General features: G+C 34.2%; 1 protein-coding gene across 2 annotated transcripts in view; it reads left to right on the top strand.

Annotated features, from left to right (window-relative positions):
• The window catches only part of GC (GC vitamin D binding protein), a 36,837-nt gene that overhangs the window by 16,721 nt on the left and 2,426 nt on the right, over positions 1–17,690 (top strand). Inside the window, exons 4-13 of one of the 2 annotated variants that reach the window (XM_037829947.1) lie at positions 1,259–1,470; positions 2,657–2,789; positions 3,110–3,204; positions 4,865–4,994; positions 6,114–6,316; positions 7,865–7,994; positions 8,474–8,571; positions 10,485–10,617; positions 14,326–14,380; positions 14,835–15,033. In XM_037829947.1, coding sequence (XP_037685875.1) covers positions 1,259–1,470; positions 2,657–2,789; positions 3,110–3,204; positions 4,865–4,994; positions 6,114–6,316; positions 7,865–7,994; positions 8,474–8,571; positions 10,485–10,617; positions 14,326–14,355 — 1,164 coding nt within the window. In that variant the 3' untranslated portion in view covers positions 14,356–14,380; positions 14,835–15,033. Of the gene's footprint in view, positions 1–1,258; positions 1,471–2,656; positions 2,790–3,109; positions 3,205–4,864; positions 4,995–6,113; positions 6,317–7,864; positions 7,995–8,473; positions 8,572–10,484; positions 10,618–14,325; positions 14,381–14,834; positions 15,034–17,690 lie in introns of those variants that run through there. The other variant, XM_037829945.1, reaches the window with a different exon arrangement.

Raw genomic sequence — 17,690 nt, 5'->3', positions numbered from 1 at the left:
TTTGTTGCAGGACACCTTACTCTTTTTTTCTTCTTGTCCAAAGCAATTTTAAAAATGGGTCCACACTTTTTCTTTCTCAACTTCTTTTTTTTATTTGATAGGTGGTATTAAAAAGGAAGAACAGGAAGTCTGCCAGGGAAAGAAATAGAAAGGGAAAGGAAGTTCACTGAAAAGAGAGAGAAAGATTTAAAAAGAGAGAAATAAAGAAAGTCTAATTCCCCAGTCCTTGAGAATCTAGTGGAAGGTAGGTGTGGGAGAAAATGAGAAGTTGTTTACTTGTGTTTTATATAACTAATTTATCATGTCACTTTCCTTTACTAATAGGGAAATTCTTCAGAAGTTTTATTCCCAAAAGATGACTAATTTGTAAAGTAAGTGTGAGACTGTCAAAACACTAACTTTTCTCATGAAGACTATTTCTATTTTTTTATTTGAAATATCAAATTTTTTCCAAAAAGAACATTTTTTCTTTTTGCTGCTATTGGTTTTTTGGTGTCTTAATCTTGAGGTTAGTCTGCCCACATGTATCAGTTTATCAGTTTTGAGCCTATAAATTAAGTTACACCAGTGGTTTTCAACCCTTGCTGTACAAGAGAATAAACCATGGTGCTTTGGAGAAAGGGATTCTCAGGCCCCACTTTGACCTACTGAATCAAAATTACTGGGCTGGGCAGCCCAGGCATTTCTTAATTTTATATACTCTATGAATGATTCTTGTATAACAGCAGTCTTAAGAAACCACTGGGTAAGAGAATGCGAATCGATAACCAGGAGTCTGCCGATTTAATAAAGGGGGAGGGAGGTTATGAGCAAACGGAGGTGAGCATTCTCAATGGAGCACTTGCAATGGAAAGCGGGTGGGAGGAGACAATATCAGAATTGCCTGGGGAGATTTTTCAAGTGAAATGAACCCCTATCTCCTCAGAGACAATAATATTCCGATAGAGAGAATTGAGTTAGAGGATAAAAGCACTAATGGCCACAAGCAGACAAAAACAGTTCATTTATTAATGAAGTTTCTATTTTTGTTCTACTCAGAGGGTCATTTATTAACAAAAATAAGACTCTTTATTTGTCTATAACCATAATTATGCAACTTGTCTCATGTTGACAAATCATCTCGTGGAGCCTTTGCATGTTACATGTGGCTGCTGCTCAGAATTTTAACATTACAGGATAAGACCTTTTACCGAATGGAGAACTCTGAACCTGAACACCTATAGATATGAGTTTACTTTTTTGTCTTCTGCCATTCCAGACCTCAGCATTGTCTGCCAAGTCCTGTGAAAGTGACTCTCCATTCCCGGTGCACCCAGGAACCGCTGCATGCTGCACCTCAGAGGGCCTCGAGAGGAAGCTCTGTATGGCTACCCTGAAGCACCAGCCACAAGAATTTCCTACCTATGTAGAGCCAACAAATGATGAAATCTGTGAAGCATTCAGGAAAGATCCCAAGGAATTTGCTGACCAGTAAGTTGCTTTTATCATAAGTAGAACTTTTAGATCATAAAATATCAAAATGGGTCTAATCTAACCCCTTACTCTGTGCAAACACCTCTTCTACAAAAACCTAAACAGCAATTTTTGTCTGAACTCTCCCAACAATGGGGAACTCGACTATCACCCAAGGCAACCCATTTCCCTTTCAGCACTTATTATAATTTCTTTCTCTGACAGAGATGATATCAACTTCCCCAGACTCCTATCCACTAGTCCTAGATTTATTATCTGCAGCAAAATCACTTGGATCCTCTGTCCACAGGACCCCATTATGCTATGGATCTCTGCATACTCCATATGATAGAATTCATTTTATGGCTATTCTCATTTTAAGACTTAATTACCAGTAAAGCATAAGAAATAAACTACCTTTTTGTTCATACCTCTACTACATTTACTTCCAGAAGCAGTTGTGAGCATGACACATACTGTAGTAAGTGACCATGCACCTTTGAGCTTCTCATTGTTTAACATGCACAAGGAGCTGGAGAATACACTGATTCTTTATTTTAACCTAATGAGGCCATAAAAGTGAACAACAATGGGGGGTAAAGTCTGATTTAATTTAATAGATATGAAAATTAAAAGCAAAATCATTCAAATTGGCTTTACAAGTGTGACATAAAACTCACAATTTTATTAAAAATTGGTTGGTTTACCAAAATTTTCAGAGAAGATTTTGGATGAGATTTCAGAGCCTCTTTCAGGTTCTTAGGGGCTTATTCTAAAATTAGAAAGCATTTCATCCACAAATAAAATAAATCCATACATAGTAATTGTCTAGGATAGTAAACTGAGATAGATAATTAAAGGTAAGTCATTATTTGCATTTATTTTGATTTCTTCAATTTAACATTAATAAGCAGCTACTATGGGTCATGTACCTAGCTAGACATTAAGTGAATAAAGGGACAAATAGCCCCGCCCTTCAGGCAGACTAAATGGGAATTTAGCAAAGATGTTAATTTTTAGTGAAAATAGTAATTAAAAATGATATCAGTATTATAACCCTTTCTATAAATCATTAGTGCTTTTTAAATATTAAAACTGTAAACCAATATGACAAGCTCCCTTTCTCCATCATTATGTAAAAGTAGAGAACAAAATTTTGTTTTCCCACAATGTTTTCAACAACTTTCCTATTTTTTTCTGACAGATTTATATATGAATATACCATTAATTATGGACAAGCTCCTGTATCACTTTTAGTCAGTTACACCAAAAGTTATCTCTCTATGGTAGCATCCTGCTGTACTTCACCAAGCCCAACTGTATGCTTTTTAAAAGAGGTAGGTCCTATTTTTTTATTATATATTATGTTCTAATTTTTCTTCTTCTTTTAATGGCAACCCTTTTAAATGATGGCAGAAGTTAAGATTCCAGAATCAGTAAAAGTTTCTAAAATGCTCCCCTTGCATTTCGTTCATTGGAAAATAAACAGACCACACTGGGAAAGGAATATCAATAATTTCCTTTGGCTAGAATTTGGTTTTCTAGTCATAAAAAAAAAAAAAGCCATGAAAATTAATAGTATCCGGTTTTGCCATTCCTATATATTGCTGTCAGTGGCTCTTGGCCATCTAATGAGACTCTCTCGCTTATTTTCTAGAGACTCCAGATTAAACATTTATCACTTCTCACCACTATGTCAAATAGAATCTGCTCACAATATACTGTTTATGGGAAGGAGAAATCAAGGCAAAGGTAAAACATAAACAACGTGACCATGTTTAGCAGTTTGGTCCTATATGTTCTTGCCATAACATTAGGATTCCCTGAAAATATGTTTGTAATAGATGACATAGAATATAATGTGACCACAAAACTTATGTTCCAATATTCCTCAAAAACATTTCCTGGTTATTCTTCCTGTTTCTTCTCTCTACATAGAATATGAACAATAAGGAACAAGGCAATGTTGTAAAATGTGAGATATACTTTAGATCAATCTTTTGCACATATTATAAGGGAAAATCAGTAGACCACTAGAAACTACTTGCAAAATTTTCATATTAGCATGTATTAAGAACACTAAAGTAAAAAAAAAATCTTTGTGCATCACCTGTTAGTTGCTTTACCCCTTCTTCTCTTGGGATGAAGCACCCTGAATTCTTACTTGTTACAGGAAGCTTCCTGGTATCTTGTATGCATCTCCGGACCGCCATGAATTTATTCTAATTATTTAGTATCAACTATTAGCAAGTTTCCCTTTGATTTTTCTATGGCTATTGCTTTGTGTTAACTTCATATTTTAGTTTTGACAGTTCCTATATTTACACTTTTCTCTAGATTTGCCAGCTTATCTTGTCAGTATTTATATTCTATTTAATTAATTTACTCTGGTCCACAGGCTTTCTTTTCTCTAATGGTAATTAAAAACTATTTCTATTGCTGGGCAATGCGTAATAAGCCTCCCTAATGGGAAAAGAAACTGCTTTCACTAGTTCTTTAAAAATAATCTTCCATTAGAACTACTCAGATACTCAAAGGCATTTTCTCTAGGCCTCCCTTTTAGTTCTCCTTTTACACTGAAATAGTGTGTTTTGCAAATGGAACATAGGAATTTATGCAAAATAGTATTTGATTAATCATTAATTTATACTTGCATTGATGTCCAGGCTACCCCTAGAAAACAGTAATGAGAGTGAACAAGCATGTAGCTACAATGTATTCCTGTTGCATTTTTTTAGATATGAAAAAATGGGAGATTTCCTAAATGTGTCTAGAACAGAGCAGTATTTAGGCTAATTATGGTATATACATATGAGACAATATCCTACAGTTTGTTAAGAATATATTACAAAAGAATATGTAACCATATTGGACTTATTCCTAACAAACTAAATGAAAAAACAAATAGAAGAATAGTAGAGCAGAATATAACCCCATACACATATTTTAACCTTATAAAAGACTTAATGGTTACACCCTAAAAATATCAACATTAATTAATCCTACAGTGTAGGACTATAGGTAGTTATTGCTTCTTTTATTTATCTGTATTTTCTAAGTGAATGTATAAAATCATTTTTAAATGGAATGCTAAGGGCCACAAAAACACAGCATTGGCCTTGTGAATAGACAGACATCAGGGCTTTTCTTTATTGCTATTTCAGATCTAACATTTTAAAGGCCTGCTTCCAATAGGTAGATCTGGCCAGAAGAGACACTGCATATGAGTATTGAAAATTTGAAAAAATTCACTGCGGCTTTTTAAATTTTGAGCCAGTGGCTTTGACAGATAGACTCCATCACAGGCAGCTACTGAGGCCAGGGCATTAGTCCTCCAGACGGTGTACTCATAATGACAAGGAAGAAAACTGAGAATATTGGTAAACTAACAAATTTGTTTTTAACTGCTTAGCCATCTCATAAAACTAGCCCAAAAAGTGCCTACTGCTGATCTGGAGGATATTTTGCCACTCGTTGAAGACATTTCTGAAATTCTCTCCAAGTGCTGTGGGTCTTCCTCTGAGGACTGCATGGCCAAGGAGGTAAGAGAATCCCATCCCACCATCATCCTCACACACCACGTACTGCGTGCCATTACCAAGTAGAAGACCCTCTTCTCAGCTGCTTTTCACATGCAGCAACTTCTCAATAAATCCTCATGTGTATCCCAGGTATGCAACACCTTACATATGAGGAAACAGAAGATTAGCAAGAAATAACTATTCAAGGACACATAGCTAGTAAGTGGCAGGGTTAACACTCAAACACAAGATGTCCAAGACCCTGCTCTACCTGAGCTATGTATATACCGTATCCACTAGCCACATACGATTATTTAAATTTGTAGAATTAAATAAAATATACAAGCTAGTTTTTCAGTCATACTAGCCACATTTCAAGTGCTCAATAGTTTTGGACAGTGCAGATACAGGTCATTTCCATCATCTCATAAAGTTCTATTGGACAGCGTGGCACTTCACTGTGCTATTAGAAGCTACAGATGTTCTTACTATATCTTTTATTATTTGATGGTCATTCTAAGTTTTTTTCACCATTTTTCATTTACAAAGCCCTTTTGGGTGGATACAAATTTGAGTAGTTGCCCAAATCTGGAATTGACTTGAGTTCTCCCTTAAATAAAGATTATACTCCAAGATCCTACAGGCCTCTTTAGGAATAGATACATTGTGTGCCCTGATCCTTTTCCATCAAGAATACATGTGCTTGTAAATAGGTGTTTCCTATAACCTGATTTATGATGGCTAAATAGGATTCTATTTCATATATCTATTGCAGGTATTGCATCTGTCTGCCTATTTATACCATATTTTTATTTAACCAGTACTCTATTATTGGATTTAAGTTGTTTCCATTTTTCAATTATTTTAAGCAATGTTGCAATTAATAGCCTTATAACTACCTCTTTCTTCATTCATAATGATTTTCTAAGGATAAATTATTAGAACCAAAACTGTACATTTTTAGGGCTGTTAGGACACATTGCCAAATTGCTTTCCAAAAGTATTGTACCAATTTACTTTCTAAGAGCACTCACGCTGACGTTTAGAAGTATCATGACAGGGCTGTGGATGTGTAAATCTTCTTTTTAATTAGACTAACCAGGAAACTAACAATGCACAAACTCACCATTCCTTTTGTAGCTACCTGAACATACAGTAAAAATCTGTGACAACTTAGCCACAAAGAATTTTAAGTTTGAAGACTGTTGTCAAGAAAAAACACCCATGGACGTTTTTGTGTGCACTTACTTCATGCCAGCTGCCCAACCACCTGAGCTGCCAGCTGTTGAGTTGCCCACAGATAAAGACATCTGTGATAAAGGAAACACCAAAGCTACAGATCAGTAAGTAGAGTTGATTTTAATGTGTTTCTCCCTTGATTTTATCTGGACACAGGGGAATCATACCAAGGGCCAGAAGGAGAAAAAGTATGCTATCACTCATTTTAATGCAAGCAAAGTACTTTTTATGCTTTTAATGTACTTGAAATATTTTAATTAATTTTAAATGCATTTTTCCATTTTAAAAACTCAATTATATGATATTTTAGAGTACAAATTTTTTTTCTATGTGTAGGTTTTTCTTTTCCTTTTCTTCCTCTTTTATTATTCTGTGTGTGTATCACCTGTTTAAAACCCATGATTAGAATGTTTAATTTTCATTTGGCTTTTTAATCATTCTGTATGTTTCTATAGCATTATATCGAAATGTAAATTAACTTTTTTAACCTTTTGAGTAGAAATATGATTAATCTGTTTTTTAAAAATGACAGCTTATTAAAGCATTAGTTTATTTAAAAAAAAAAAACTCAATTATAGCCTTTTTCAAATGTAGAACAAATGGGTTTAACGGAATTTTGGATATGGAGAAAGAAGCCGGGGAGTCCCAATTTTGCCTCCTCTGATGACTGTGCATGACTGAAAGAAATGACTTTATTAACTTTAGTCTCTTCTTAATTAATTTGAGAATGCTAACACTTGCCTTACTGCACAGGTTGCTAATGAGAAATGCATATAGAAATGTATGTGAAACTAAATGTGATAACACCTTTCGGTACCATAAAATGTTGTACACATATAAAATATTATCACAGCACCAACAGTGTTTAACACATTACTTGCTCGCTTTATGACAACACTTCTAGTTCAATGTCACACATCAAAAGCCTAAGTTAAATCAAACTTTCAGACAATTGAGCATTTTATACAAACAAAACAGATAACAAATATAGAGTAGCTTTTGTCTCAATAGTGTTGATATTTTCTACCACTAAATGAGAAAGAATTTAAATAGGAAGAAATGGTGAACTTTCATCTAATTTCATCCAACTGTTAAAAAAATTACATAAATACACCATGGGTGTAACTAAGTAAATGGGTTGAAGAAGCAGGTTGCAATCTTGGATTATCAATGTCAGATAGCCATATTTGGATTGGACTGAAATTCTAATTTACATTTTTCTAAATACTCATTGTTTTTATAAATGCATAGAGACCAATGGAATAAGATATAATGGAAGAATTCACACAGATCCATTTTCCCAAATTCACTTAAAAACCCAGTTTATATGCATCTGAGTATGTATGTTTATATATAAAATATATGGATGTATACATAATAGACACAGATTTTAAAACTTTGATTCAGTATAAACTAATCACGGTAGCTTCATTTAAAGCTATTTTAAATAACTTGCACTTCAGTGAAAATATTGTATAATCCAAATCCTGTTAATTTGTAGTCATTTTACCTTAACTCTTATTTTTCGTTAAAACACAGAAACCAGATGCCTTTCCTTTATGACAGATATATCACATTTCAAAGCGTGAGCACCTACACATATATCTACTCACATGTTGAAGAGTCTTGTTGCCTTTTCTCTCTCGTGTCAGATATACATTTCAGCTAAGCAGGAGGACTCATATCCCAGAAGTATTCCTCAGTAAAATACTTGAACCAACCCTAAAAAGCCTTGGTGAATGCTGTGATTCCAAAGACTCTGCTTCCTGTTTTAAAACTAAGGTACAATTTCCTAAATTTTCTTTATAAACTTTAGCATAGATTAGGGATAATCTTCAGCTTATGGGCCAAATCTGGCCTCTTCCTATTTTTGCATGACTTCTGAGCTAAGAATGGTTTTTACATTTTTAAATGGGTAAAAAAAAAATAAAGAATATCTCATGACACATGAAAATTACATGAAATTCAAATGCCAGTGTTCATTAAAAAAATTTCATTGGAACATGGTCATGCTTATCATGCAGGCACTTTTTATGGCTGCTTTTGAATTATAATGACAAAGTTGAATAGTTGCAATGGAGACTGTACGGCCTATAAAACCTAAAATATTTATTATCTGGTCCTTTGCAGAAAAACTTTGCCAATATCTGGTATAGGTAATAAATACTCACACTGATATGTTAACATGGAATTCTGATTTGACTGGATCATGGAACAGTATTCAAAGACAATGATTTTGTTATACAATTATTTTCTTATAGAACCCTGTACTGCAGAAGAAACTATCTTCTTTCATTGAAAAGGGACAAGAACTATGTGCAGATTATTCAGAAAACACATTTACTGAATACAAGAAAAAGTAAGGAACTTGTCCTGGTTCTATCTGCCAAATTTATTAATAATGTTTACCTGGTTTTGTGATTTGAAAGCACAGTTGAAAGCTTAAGATGTGCTAAGTGAACAATGAAAAGAGGAGTTTCCATAAGAAATTGAAAAACAGTCAGAATTTAATACCCCTGTAGACAGAGCTAAGTTCTTTTTGAGGGGAAAAATGTCATGTGTATCAGGTGAGAGGTCATTTAGAACACAGCCATAAAAACATAAATTACAAAATCTGTCTGCAGAGAATTGGTTCAAGATGGCAAAGTTAGTACATAATTTGTCAAGATTCTCGCCCAAAAGCTATCTGTAGGTGTTGCTATACATAACTGAGGAAGTATTAAGCTGCTGAAAGCATTACCCAATTTCATGGCAAGAACCAACTTGTGTGACAAGGCCTAAACCGTTTAATCAAGTGTGGTGTCAGTATTCACCAGCATGCATTCCCTGTAAATTGCAAATATAAATGCTAATTATTTATCAGAAATATTATACATAGTCATTTTCTCAATTAAGAAGAGGAGAAAGCATTTCTTTATAAAGAGGTAGTAACACTAAAATAATAGGCTTGTAATAAAGGATTTCTAGAAAAAGTGTCTGAGAAATCCACATCATTCCCAGTTTTCTTAATTTGTAAATTTCACAGATCCATTTCAAAATTTTAAACATCAGTCTCAAGTAAGCACAAATAGAATTCCATAAGCAGATCTTTCTAAAGAAGCACTTCAATGACACCCATGAAGCCTATTTCAGCAAAGTTCTAAAAGATAAATGAAAAACTATGAAAGCCATCAACTCAAAATGGTTATTTCCCAGCTATCGGAAAATTGTTTAATTGTAGAATATAATAGGATATGATAGAGGCAGTTGAGAATAATATTAAACTGATAATTCAAGATTAAATTCTCTGCCAACAGATTTGAAATTCAGGATTGGTTGGGAGCAGTTAAATGATAATCTATAAAGTTTCAACTCCAGATGAGCATGTAGCAGAATTAAGATCTTGTGTTATGAAATTTGAGAAGATCATGACAACTGAGTCTAGTACTTGAACTCCCTCCCTCCCCCATTCCCCTCATTCCCTAGATTCCTTCTGATCTCACTTGCCTCCCCTCCTAGCTCAGACCTACTCATTTTGATAAGGCTTTTATGAGCAAACTAGTCCCTTTTGCCCTCTGTCCCTTCCCAGTATCCACTTTGCCAACTCCCAAGGCTACATAAATTTGGATCTCTTCTATCTCCACTGCCCACTGCTAGGCTGTCAAATATTTCTTGAAGAAAGCATAAAACAGAGGGGGTTGCCTATTATGAGGGTGAAGAAGGACCAAGAACATGGGCTGCTCAAGCTGGAAGAGACTCAAGAGATACCAATTTTCATCACAATCTTGAAAATGAGATGTAGAATTAGTTAACAGTAGAGCTAGAAACAAGAATCAGAGTTTTCCTTATCACTGTTTCAATACTTCCATCACAGTAACTGAGAAGTAGGCAAACAGGGGAAAGTTATGTAAAATATGAGAGAGCAGAAAAATTTTTATGGTGGCATATGATTCTGTAAAGGAGATATTCTTTAAGGAGCTTGAAATCTAGAATTGGAGAGACAGTGAAAGGCCAGGTAAATAGAAGAGGGAGTTATCCATATTGAAATAATTGAGCAAATGAAAGGAGAGCAATTTATATGTTGACTTTCACAGTCTTCAAAGAGATGTAGGTTTCACTTTCTAATCTCAAATGGAGTCACCAAATATCATTCCACAGATATAAAATTTTTTTGAGAGAGGGGCGTTTCTATTTTCTTCCTTTTTTTTTTCATTGTAAAAGATGGCTATCATTTTGCACTAAGAATGTTTATAAACTACATCTAGTAAAACCTTGCATGAAAATGTCTTTCAGACTGGCAGAACGATTAAGAGCAAAATTGTCTGATGCCACATCCACTGACCTCACGGAGCTGGTTGACAAGTTCTCAGACTTTGCCTCCAAGTGCTGTTCCATAAATTCACCGCCTCTTTATTGTGACTCAGAGGTAGGAAAATTTAACCTTTTGCTTATTACTACACAGTATCCTAAGAACTTATACACTCAGATTTACTCATTGCTTTCTTGTTATCAAGTTGGCATTATGTGAGAGGCTTTTTCTGGTACAGCCCTGTTCTCCTCACAATGAAAGTAAGAAAACTACAGTTCCCAAGTTTTGCTAATTTAAAGGCAAATTGAAGTTCTTGAAAAACTTATAAAATTTCACAATTTTTTTGGTGAGAAATAAAATGGTTTGTGAATAGAGGCAGCAAACTATAGTGTGGTACTTTTCAAACTGTAAGTTGTAACACTTTAGCAGCTTTTAAAAAACAAAGGAAGAAGAAAATAAGAATATAGTAGAAATATCAGTGTCTCCCTATAGTGAGGGTAAATATTCCCTCATGAAAATTTTGTTTCATATATACATATGTTTCTTTGTGTAGATATAGAATTGATAAAAATACTTTTAGGAAAATGGGATCATACTATACCTTCCAGAAAATAACTCACTTGTATCTAGGGATCCAACTCCCCGCCTGTCTGCTATTCTATATATACATGGCAGAGCTTATGGAAAGGAGGCAAAGGGGCTACTGAATCATACTTAATTAATGTTCCATTTTGTGGAAACCTACCCCTACCCTCACTGTGATCTTGAAATAACCAGGAAATAGAAAAAAAACAGTGTATTTTTCTTTTGATTTCACCATGGCATTCTCAGAATTGGTTTGTTTTTATGCCACTGAGGCCCAATGCCTGCAGAAAAACTTGCAGCTGCAAAATCAGATTTGAAATATTTTTTCTCTCCCCACCATGATTCAAGCAAGGCATCCCTGTGCAATCTACTGAGAACCCATTACTAGCCTTCCTGTAGGATTTCCCAACAGAGTGCTGGTAGGGATCAGCTATGATTCCCCAAAGTACTCAGAAAGCCACTGTACTTTGCTAGAGTTAATTAAAATCCCACAAACATAGAGACAAATGCAAATCACCAAAAGGAAGCTGTGCAAAGTGCTGACTAGCAAGTAAAGTTGTTCTGTCTCTCCCTTTCTCCCTCTCCCTCTCCCTCACTTTCCCCCCTTCTCCCTCTCCCCCTCCCTCTTGCTCTTTCCAGAAAAACTGGCATATCCACTGTAGATTGTGATATTTCCCTGTTTAAAAAGATCCTGTGGTCCCCAATGTCATTCATTAGGTATTACTATATGTTAGCAGAATATTAAGAACTTCATATATATGTATTTAAAGAATAATCTAAAACAACTATAAAAGTTAGGTACTATATTAATTCCCCTGTTCCAGATGGGGTAAATGAGATTTACAGAGGCTGTATTATATTAGGAAAACCATAAATTCATTCCACGAGTCTGTTAGTCTCACCCCATGTCATTCTCATAGACTTCAGCCCTAATTTAGCTAATAATATGATAAAAACAAAGCACTGATATGAAAAAGCTATTAATTATTGACTGAAAATCCAAAATTATTATTGTGAAAATAGCAAAAAGTGATACTAGGTCAGTAGTATCTCTGAATTATACCCATTTCTCTTCCTCAGAATATTCCTGTTACACTCTCTCCTTTGGCTTCAATGTTTCATTTTTACTGGCTCTGTCCACTCACTGTTAAACTTACTCAAGTTTCCCTATCTTAAAAAATAATAATAAAATACTTTAGACACCACACCTTAGCTATAGTTCTGTTCTTTCTTCTCCCACTGCAGCCAAGATTCTTGATAAAGCAGTATATACTCTGATTCTTTATCCCTTATTAATTCCTCAGTCCTTTGCAGTCTGGCTCCTGAGGGTACCATGTCTCCATTGGCAAGGTCACACTAAAAAAAAATCCTTGCAAAATCGAATAAGTTCAGTTTTCTAGTCCTTATTGCAAAGCCTTTTCTGCAACATTCAATACCCACAACCATTCCTTCTTTCTTTAAATAATTTGTTTGACATCTATAATATCATATTCTTCTCATTTTCTTTCTATGACTGTTACCTTTTCATTCTATTTCATATATTCCTCTTCCTCTATCCATCTGTATCACTCAGGTTCCTCCAGAGAACAGAATTGACAGAATATATGTATGTATACACATGTACATAAACATATACAAATATATACACATACATATATGTATTATACCCATATACATAAACATATACAAATACATACACATACACATATACATATATGAAAGATTTATTATAAGGAATTGGTTCATGCAATTGTTGGAGGTGGCAAGTCTGAACTTGCATGACAGGTCAGAGGCTGGAAATTCTGGTGAGGATGATGTTGAATTCTTCAGTCCAAATTCCTTAAGCTGGAAACTCAGGAAGGAGTGCAGGGTACGAGATTGAGGCAGAAATCTTCTGACCCTTGGAACCCTTAGTTTTTGCTGTTGAGAACTTAAACTGATTGGGTAAGACCCACTCCCACCGCTAAAGTCAATTGATTGTAGATGCTAATCCCATCTACAAAATATCTCCACAGTAACAACTAGGCCAGTGTTTGACCAAACAACTGGACAAGTGGATGTGGAAACTATAACCTAGAAAAGTTGACTTATAAAATTAACTATCACACTATCCCTTAAATATCCATGTTTCTAAGAGTTTGGTCCTTGGCATTCTTTACTTCTCATGACATTACAATTTCCTTAGTGTTTTCATCCATGCCAGTGCCTTTATTCTCCACATATCTACCTCCATCTGGGATCTCTTCCCCTCAGCATCAAGCCTTTTTCTTTCTAACTGCCTACTAGGCTCTTAGTTGTCCCAAAAGAAATTCAAACTCAACAGGCCCAGAGTCTTCCCCCTAAAGTCTTCTCCTGTGTTTTGTAAACTTATGAATATTACCACCATTCACCCAATTGTCCAGGATGAAAACTTGGTGAACTTTGATCACACTCAATCAAACTCCAAATCCTATCAATTCTAATTCCTTCAATATATCTCACTCACTCATTGACTTTTTTTACATTGTTTTCATTTAATTTTGGGGAATCTTCACTTGGAATACAGCCTCCTAGTTGGTCTCTCATCTCTAGTCCCCTCCAAGTTACTCACACATCATCCCGTCTCTATACTGAGGTCAAAATAACCTTTGTAAAACACAAAATTGTTAGTATATTCCTCCAGTGGCTCTCTGTGGCTTCCAAAGTGATGTCCAAATTCCATACAAAATCAAGAGATTTTGGACTCTGATTACCTCTTATCAATAATTCTTGTACCTCTTCTCTGAAATACTTGCAGTTTTACAAGCACATTTAACTTGCTCTTACCTCAAGGCCTTTGCAAATAATGATTTAAACTGGATTGCCCCATCCTCATTCTATACCTGCCTAAATCTTTCATCATGCTTCAGGATTCAGTGTAGACATCACCTCTCCTGGAAATACTTTCCTGGCACTGAAGCTCTTCTGTGGCCCCGAAACATTCTGTGTACACCCTAGTCATAGCACTTAATAAACTCTATTTTCATTGTTTGCTTGTTTGATTTTCCTAGCAGATTGCAAATGCTTCAAAGGAGGGGACAATGTATAAGTAAAATGTGAAGGAATGGCTAGCTAAAAAAAGTGCAATATAAAATTGCATTTTGGCAAGAATCTTTTTATCTACGCAATATTTCAAATATTCGGATACTATCTGCACAATCAAGTAGATTGCAAATAAAGTGATTCATAAATGAGATAATGTAATCTTTTTTTCATTTTCAGATTGATGCTCAAATGAAAAATATTCTGTAGTCATGAAGCTTGCTTATTGTCTTAGGTAAGTAGATTTTTTAAAGTCAACACCAAAGAAACCAGCACTGACACTGTATTTTAAAAATCATAGAATAGTAAAGAATCTGTATCTATTCAAATTATCTATTCTAACTATTCATTATCTATTCAAACTCATTCTACCAGCAAGAATATTAAGCAGCTGGAGAAGTTAAGGATCTTACATAAAGACACACAGTCAACTTATGACACATTTAGGACTAGAATCCGAGTTTACTGGTTTTCAGCATGGTACTGTATCCATCTTAACTTCATTTTTAAGATAATTACATGCATAAAGATCATTTTAGGGGTTTCTGATGCACTGTAAGAGGAAACACCATGAGTTTAAAGGCAGAGCTCACCAGGTCTTAAAAATAGCACTGAAAGATTTTTAGGAGGAAAGAGGATTCTTCTTCAAATTAAAACTCTGTTGAAATATTATCACTTGTATTTTTCAGATGCCACATTTTCAACATTTAATAATGCCTGATGACTAAATTAAGAGCATAAAATAGGTTATTCAGACATAACTTCACACTTCAAGCTGAAGATGACCTCAATCTGCACGTTTAAAAAAATGTATTTCTCTCCATATTCAAGTATACTCATTTAAATGATATCTCTTCAAATAAAATAATATTCAGAAAAAAAAATAACGAAAAAAATAGTTTTGGCTTATCTGAGATCTTATTGAACTGAGACTTTTCAATGATGTAAAATTTATTTTTGCTGACTTATTGACAACCGTACCCAAAATGATATGGAAACAAAAGCCCTCCTATGCATTAACTAATGAAATTAAGTCATTATACTTTATTCACTGTTTCAACCATCAGCTATATGAATCACCTGAAGCAGTAAAGAAGAAATTAATACCCTGCAACACAGCACAAAGGGGGTGTCAAGAAAACTTGTCTTTGGAATCACCCATTCTGGATTAGAATCTCCACTCCACTATCTCTTTGTGACCTTGAGCAAGTTATTTACCCTCCTTAACGTTCAGTTTCTTTTTCTGTAAAATGAAAATTACAATATTCACCTCACAGTGTTATTGTAATGGTTAAGTGAAATGATTTATATAAACCGCCTAGAAAATAGTAAAAATTAAAAAGTAGCAGTAATACTAGTAAAGTTATTACTACTGCAACTGATAATATGAATCTAAAGTAAAAAAGTTTTTCTACCCACATTCCCTTGTAGTTTTGCATACAGATATCAGATTCTAAAAGGAATATAAGTTTTCTGAATAATTTCTGAAAAAAAATCAAAATGCAAGCATTACTTGCAGCATAAATATTTGAGTTAAACTAATATCTGGTCTCTAATGCAGCTAAGTGGCAGCTCTTCCCCATTTAAATGGATCCAGTCTCCCTTCACCTTAATTCATATGAATAATCTCTAGAGTAAAATATCCCAAAATACAACAGTTTCTCCCTCACTCTTCAAGATATCTTTAGCTTGGAATCAGTGTTGTTTGGAAAGCTGTACAATCTCGCCTTTGAGTTTGTTTTCCACTGGACCATGATATCCTTCTGTAACTCAGGGTACATTTTTTAGTGTCTTATATATAGTCTCTCAGGCTCTTGGGTGCACAAACAGAAATAGGAGAGAATATCATAAGAAAAGTAGGAGAAGGCAATACTAATTTGATGGGTTTAAAAAGATATTTTTAACCTAACAACTTTCAAAAATACTAAACTACTGAAAAGTACTAAAAAAACCAACAGGAAGATTGAACTCAGTTTTCTAGGAAGTTCTGAGTGAGACTTGTAACAAGTGTCAATTTTTTACTTATTTTTTTTAGTTTTACAGGAGTGTTTTTAAATTAATTCATCAGGTGAATATAGCTAAAATTATTCTTGAAAATTCCTTACACTAACCATGAAGTATAAATAGTTTTGTATATAGAATCCTATATTGTAGTATTTATGTGAAAATTAGTAATCTACTCATCAATATACAATATATAATTAAGAGACTATGCATATATAATTGCATGTTGTCTATATAATCATTGACATATACTAAATACTTTAATTAAATAAAGCAATATAAACACGAAGAAAAGTTTTTAAACAACAAAATAAAAATTAATGCCTAAACACATATCATTCATTCTGGATATTCTTGCTAGCCCACAGTGATGCTGAAGAGGATGATGTAACAACAATGACAATGGTGATATTATGGTGAATAATAATAATCATAAATAATACTATTTGGTTCTTACTGTAACTCAGCCACTGCATTAAATACTTTATGTATAATTTCATTAAATTGTCATCACAACTCTAAGGCACAGGTATTACTATTAGCCCCATTCTATGGATGAAGAAATGGAGGCACAGCGAGACTAAGTAAATTGCTCAGGATCATATAGCTCGTAAACCGGCAAATCAAGGATGCAAACCCAGGCATTCTGGCTCAGGAACTCGTGGCCTCATCTAACATGCCTTACTGCCAGTGACTATTAGAAGAACGCTTTTATGTTGAAAAATGAGATAATGGTGAAAGACTAGTTGTCTTTTACAGGGAAGTCATCTAGGAAATCATAGGCAAGTCTTGGAAAACAGAGAGAGTTGATTGTGCATTTCACATATAGAACTTGGCTACATAGTCCCATAAGTGCTGTTTATTTTTCTTTGGAAAAAACAGTTGAAAAAACAACAGTTGGTATATAGTTTTTGGAGCTACTTGAACAGTTATTTTAAAGATGTTAAAGAGTCCACACTGCTATACATCTTGTGAGACTTTGTTCCACTAAAAATCCTATGCAGAAATAAAGTAATTCTAGTGTTTTTGCTGCCTGGAATACTTCAGATTATGAAGATTTTAATGTACTAGTTCTTCCTGTTTATAGTCATTATCTTCATTTCCTATAGAATTTTTAAAATTCTCCTGCTAGTCAATGTTGGTCAATGTTTTTATACAGTCTTTAATTAATCCTTCAATTTCTGCATCATCCAATGTTTGGCTACCCAAACACATTTTGATTATCACCTAGAAAGAAGCCCTACAATCATTTACATATTCCTTTCATAGATTTCAACAGCATGTGTTGACTGTTTTCAGCTAGATTTTACCCCCTGCTTGTCTATTATAATCACAGTCTGTAGTGATGAAGAGCACTAACCAGTAGTCCATTATATTAGGAATAGTTTTGTGGCCTTGAAATAACAAATTATACCTGTTTACAAGGTGATAGGATGGAAGTAATTGGAGTAGAAGGTAAGTTATCAATAATTCTACCTTTATCATATGTAAACCAAATGTCTTAAATATGTCAAGAGGAAACATGTATTACTAACAACATT

The sequence above is a fragment of the Choloepus didactylus genome, chromosome 3 (genome assembly GCF_015220235.1).
Source record: "Choloepus didactylus isolate mChoDid1 chromosome 3, mChoDid1.pri, whole genome shotgun sequence".
NCBI classification, from domain to species: Eukaryota; Metazoa; Chordata; class Mammalia; order Pilosa; family Megalonychidae; genus Choloepus; species Choloepus didactylus.
The sequence above is the reverse complement of the archived record's forward strand: the minus strand, read 5'-3'. Positions and strand labels throughout refer to the sequence as shown.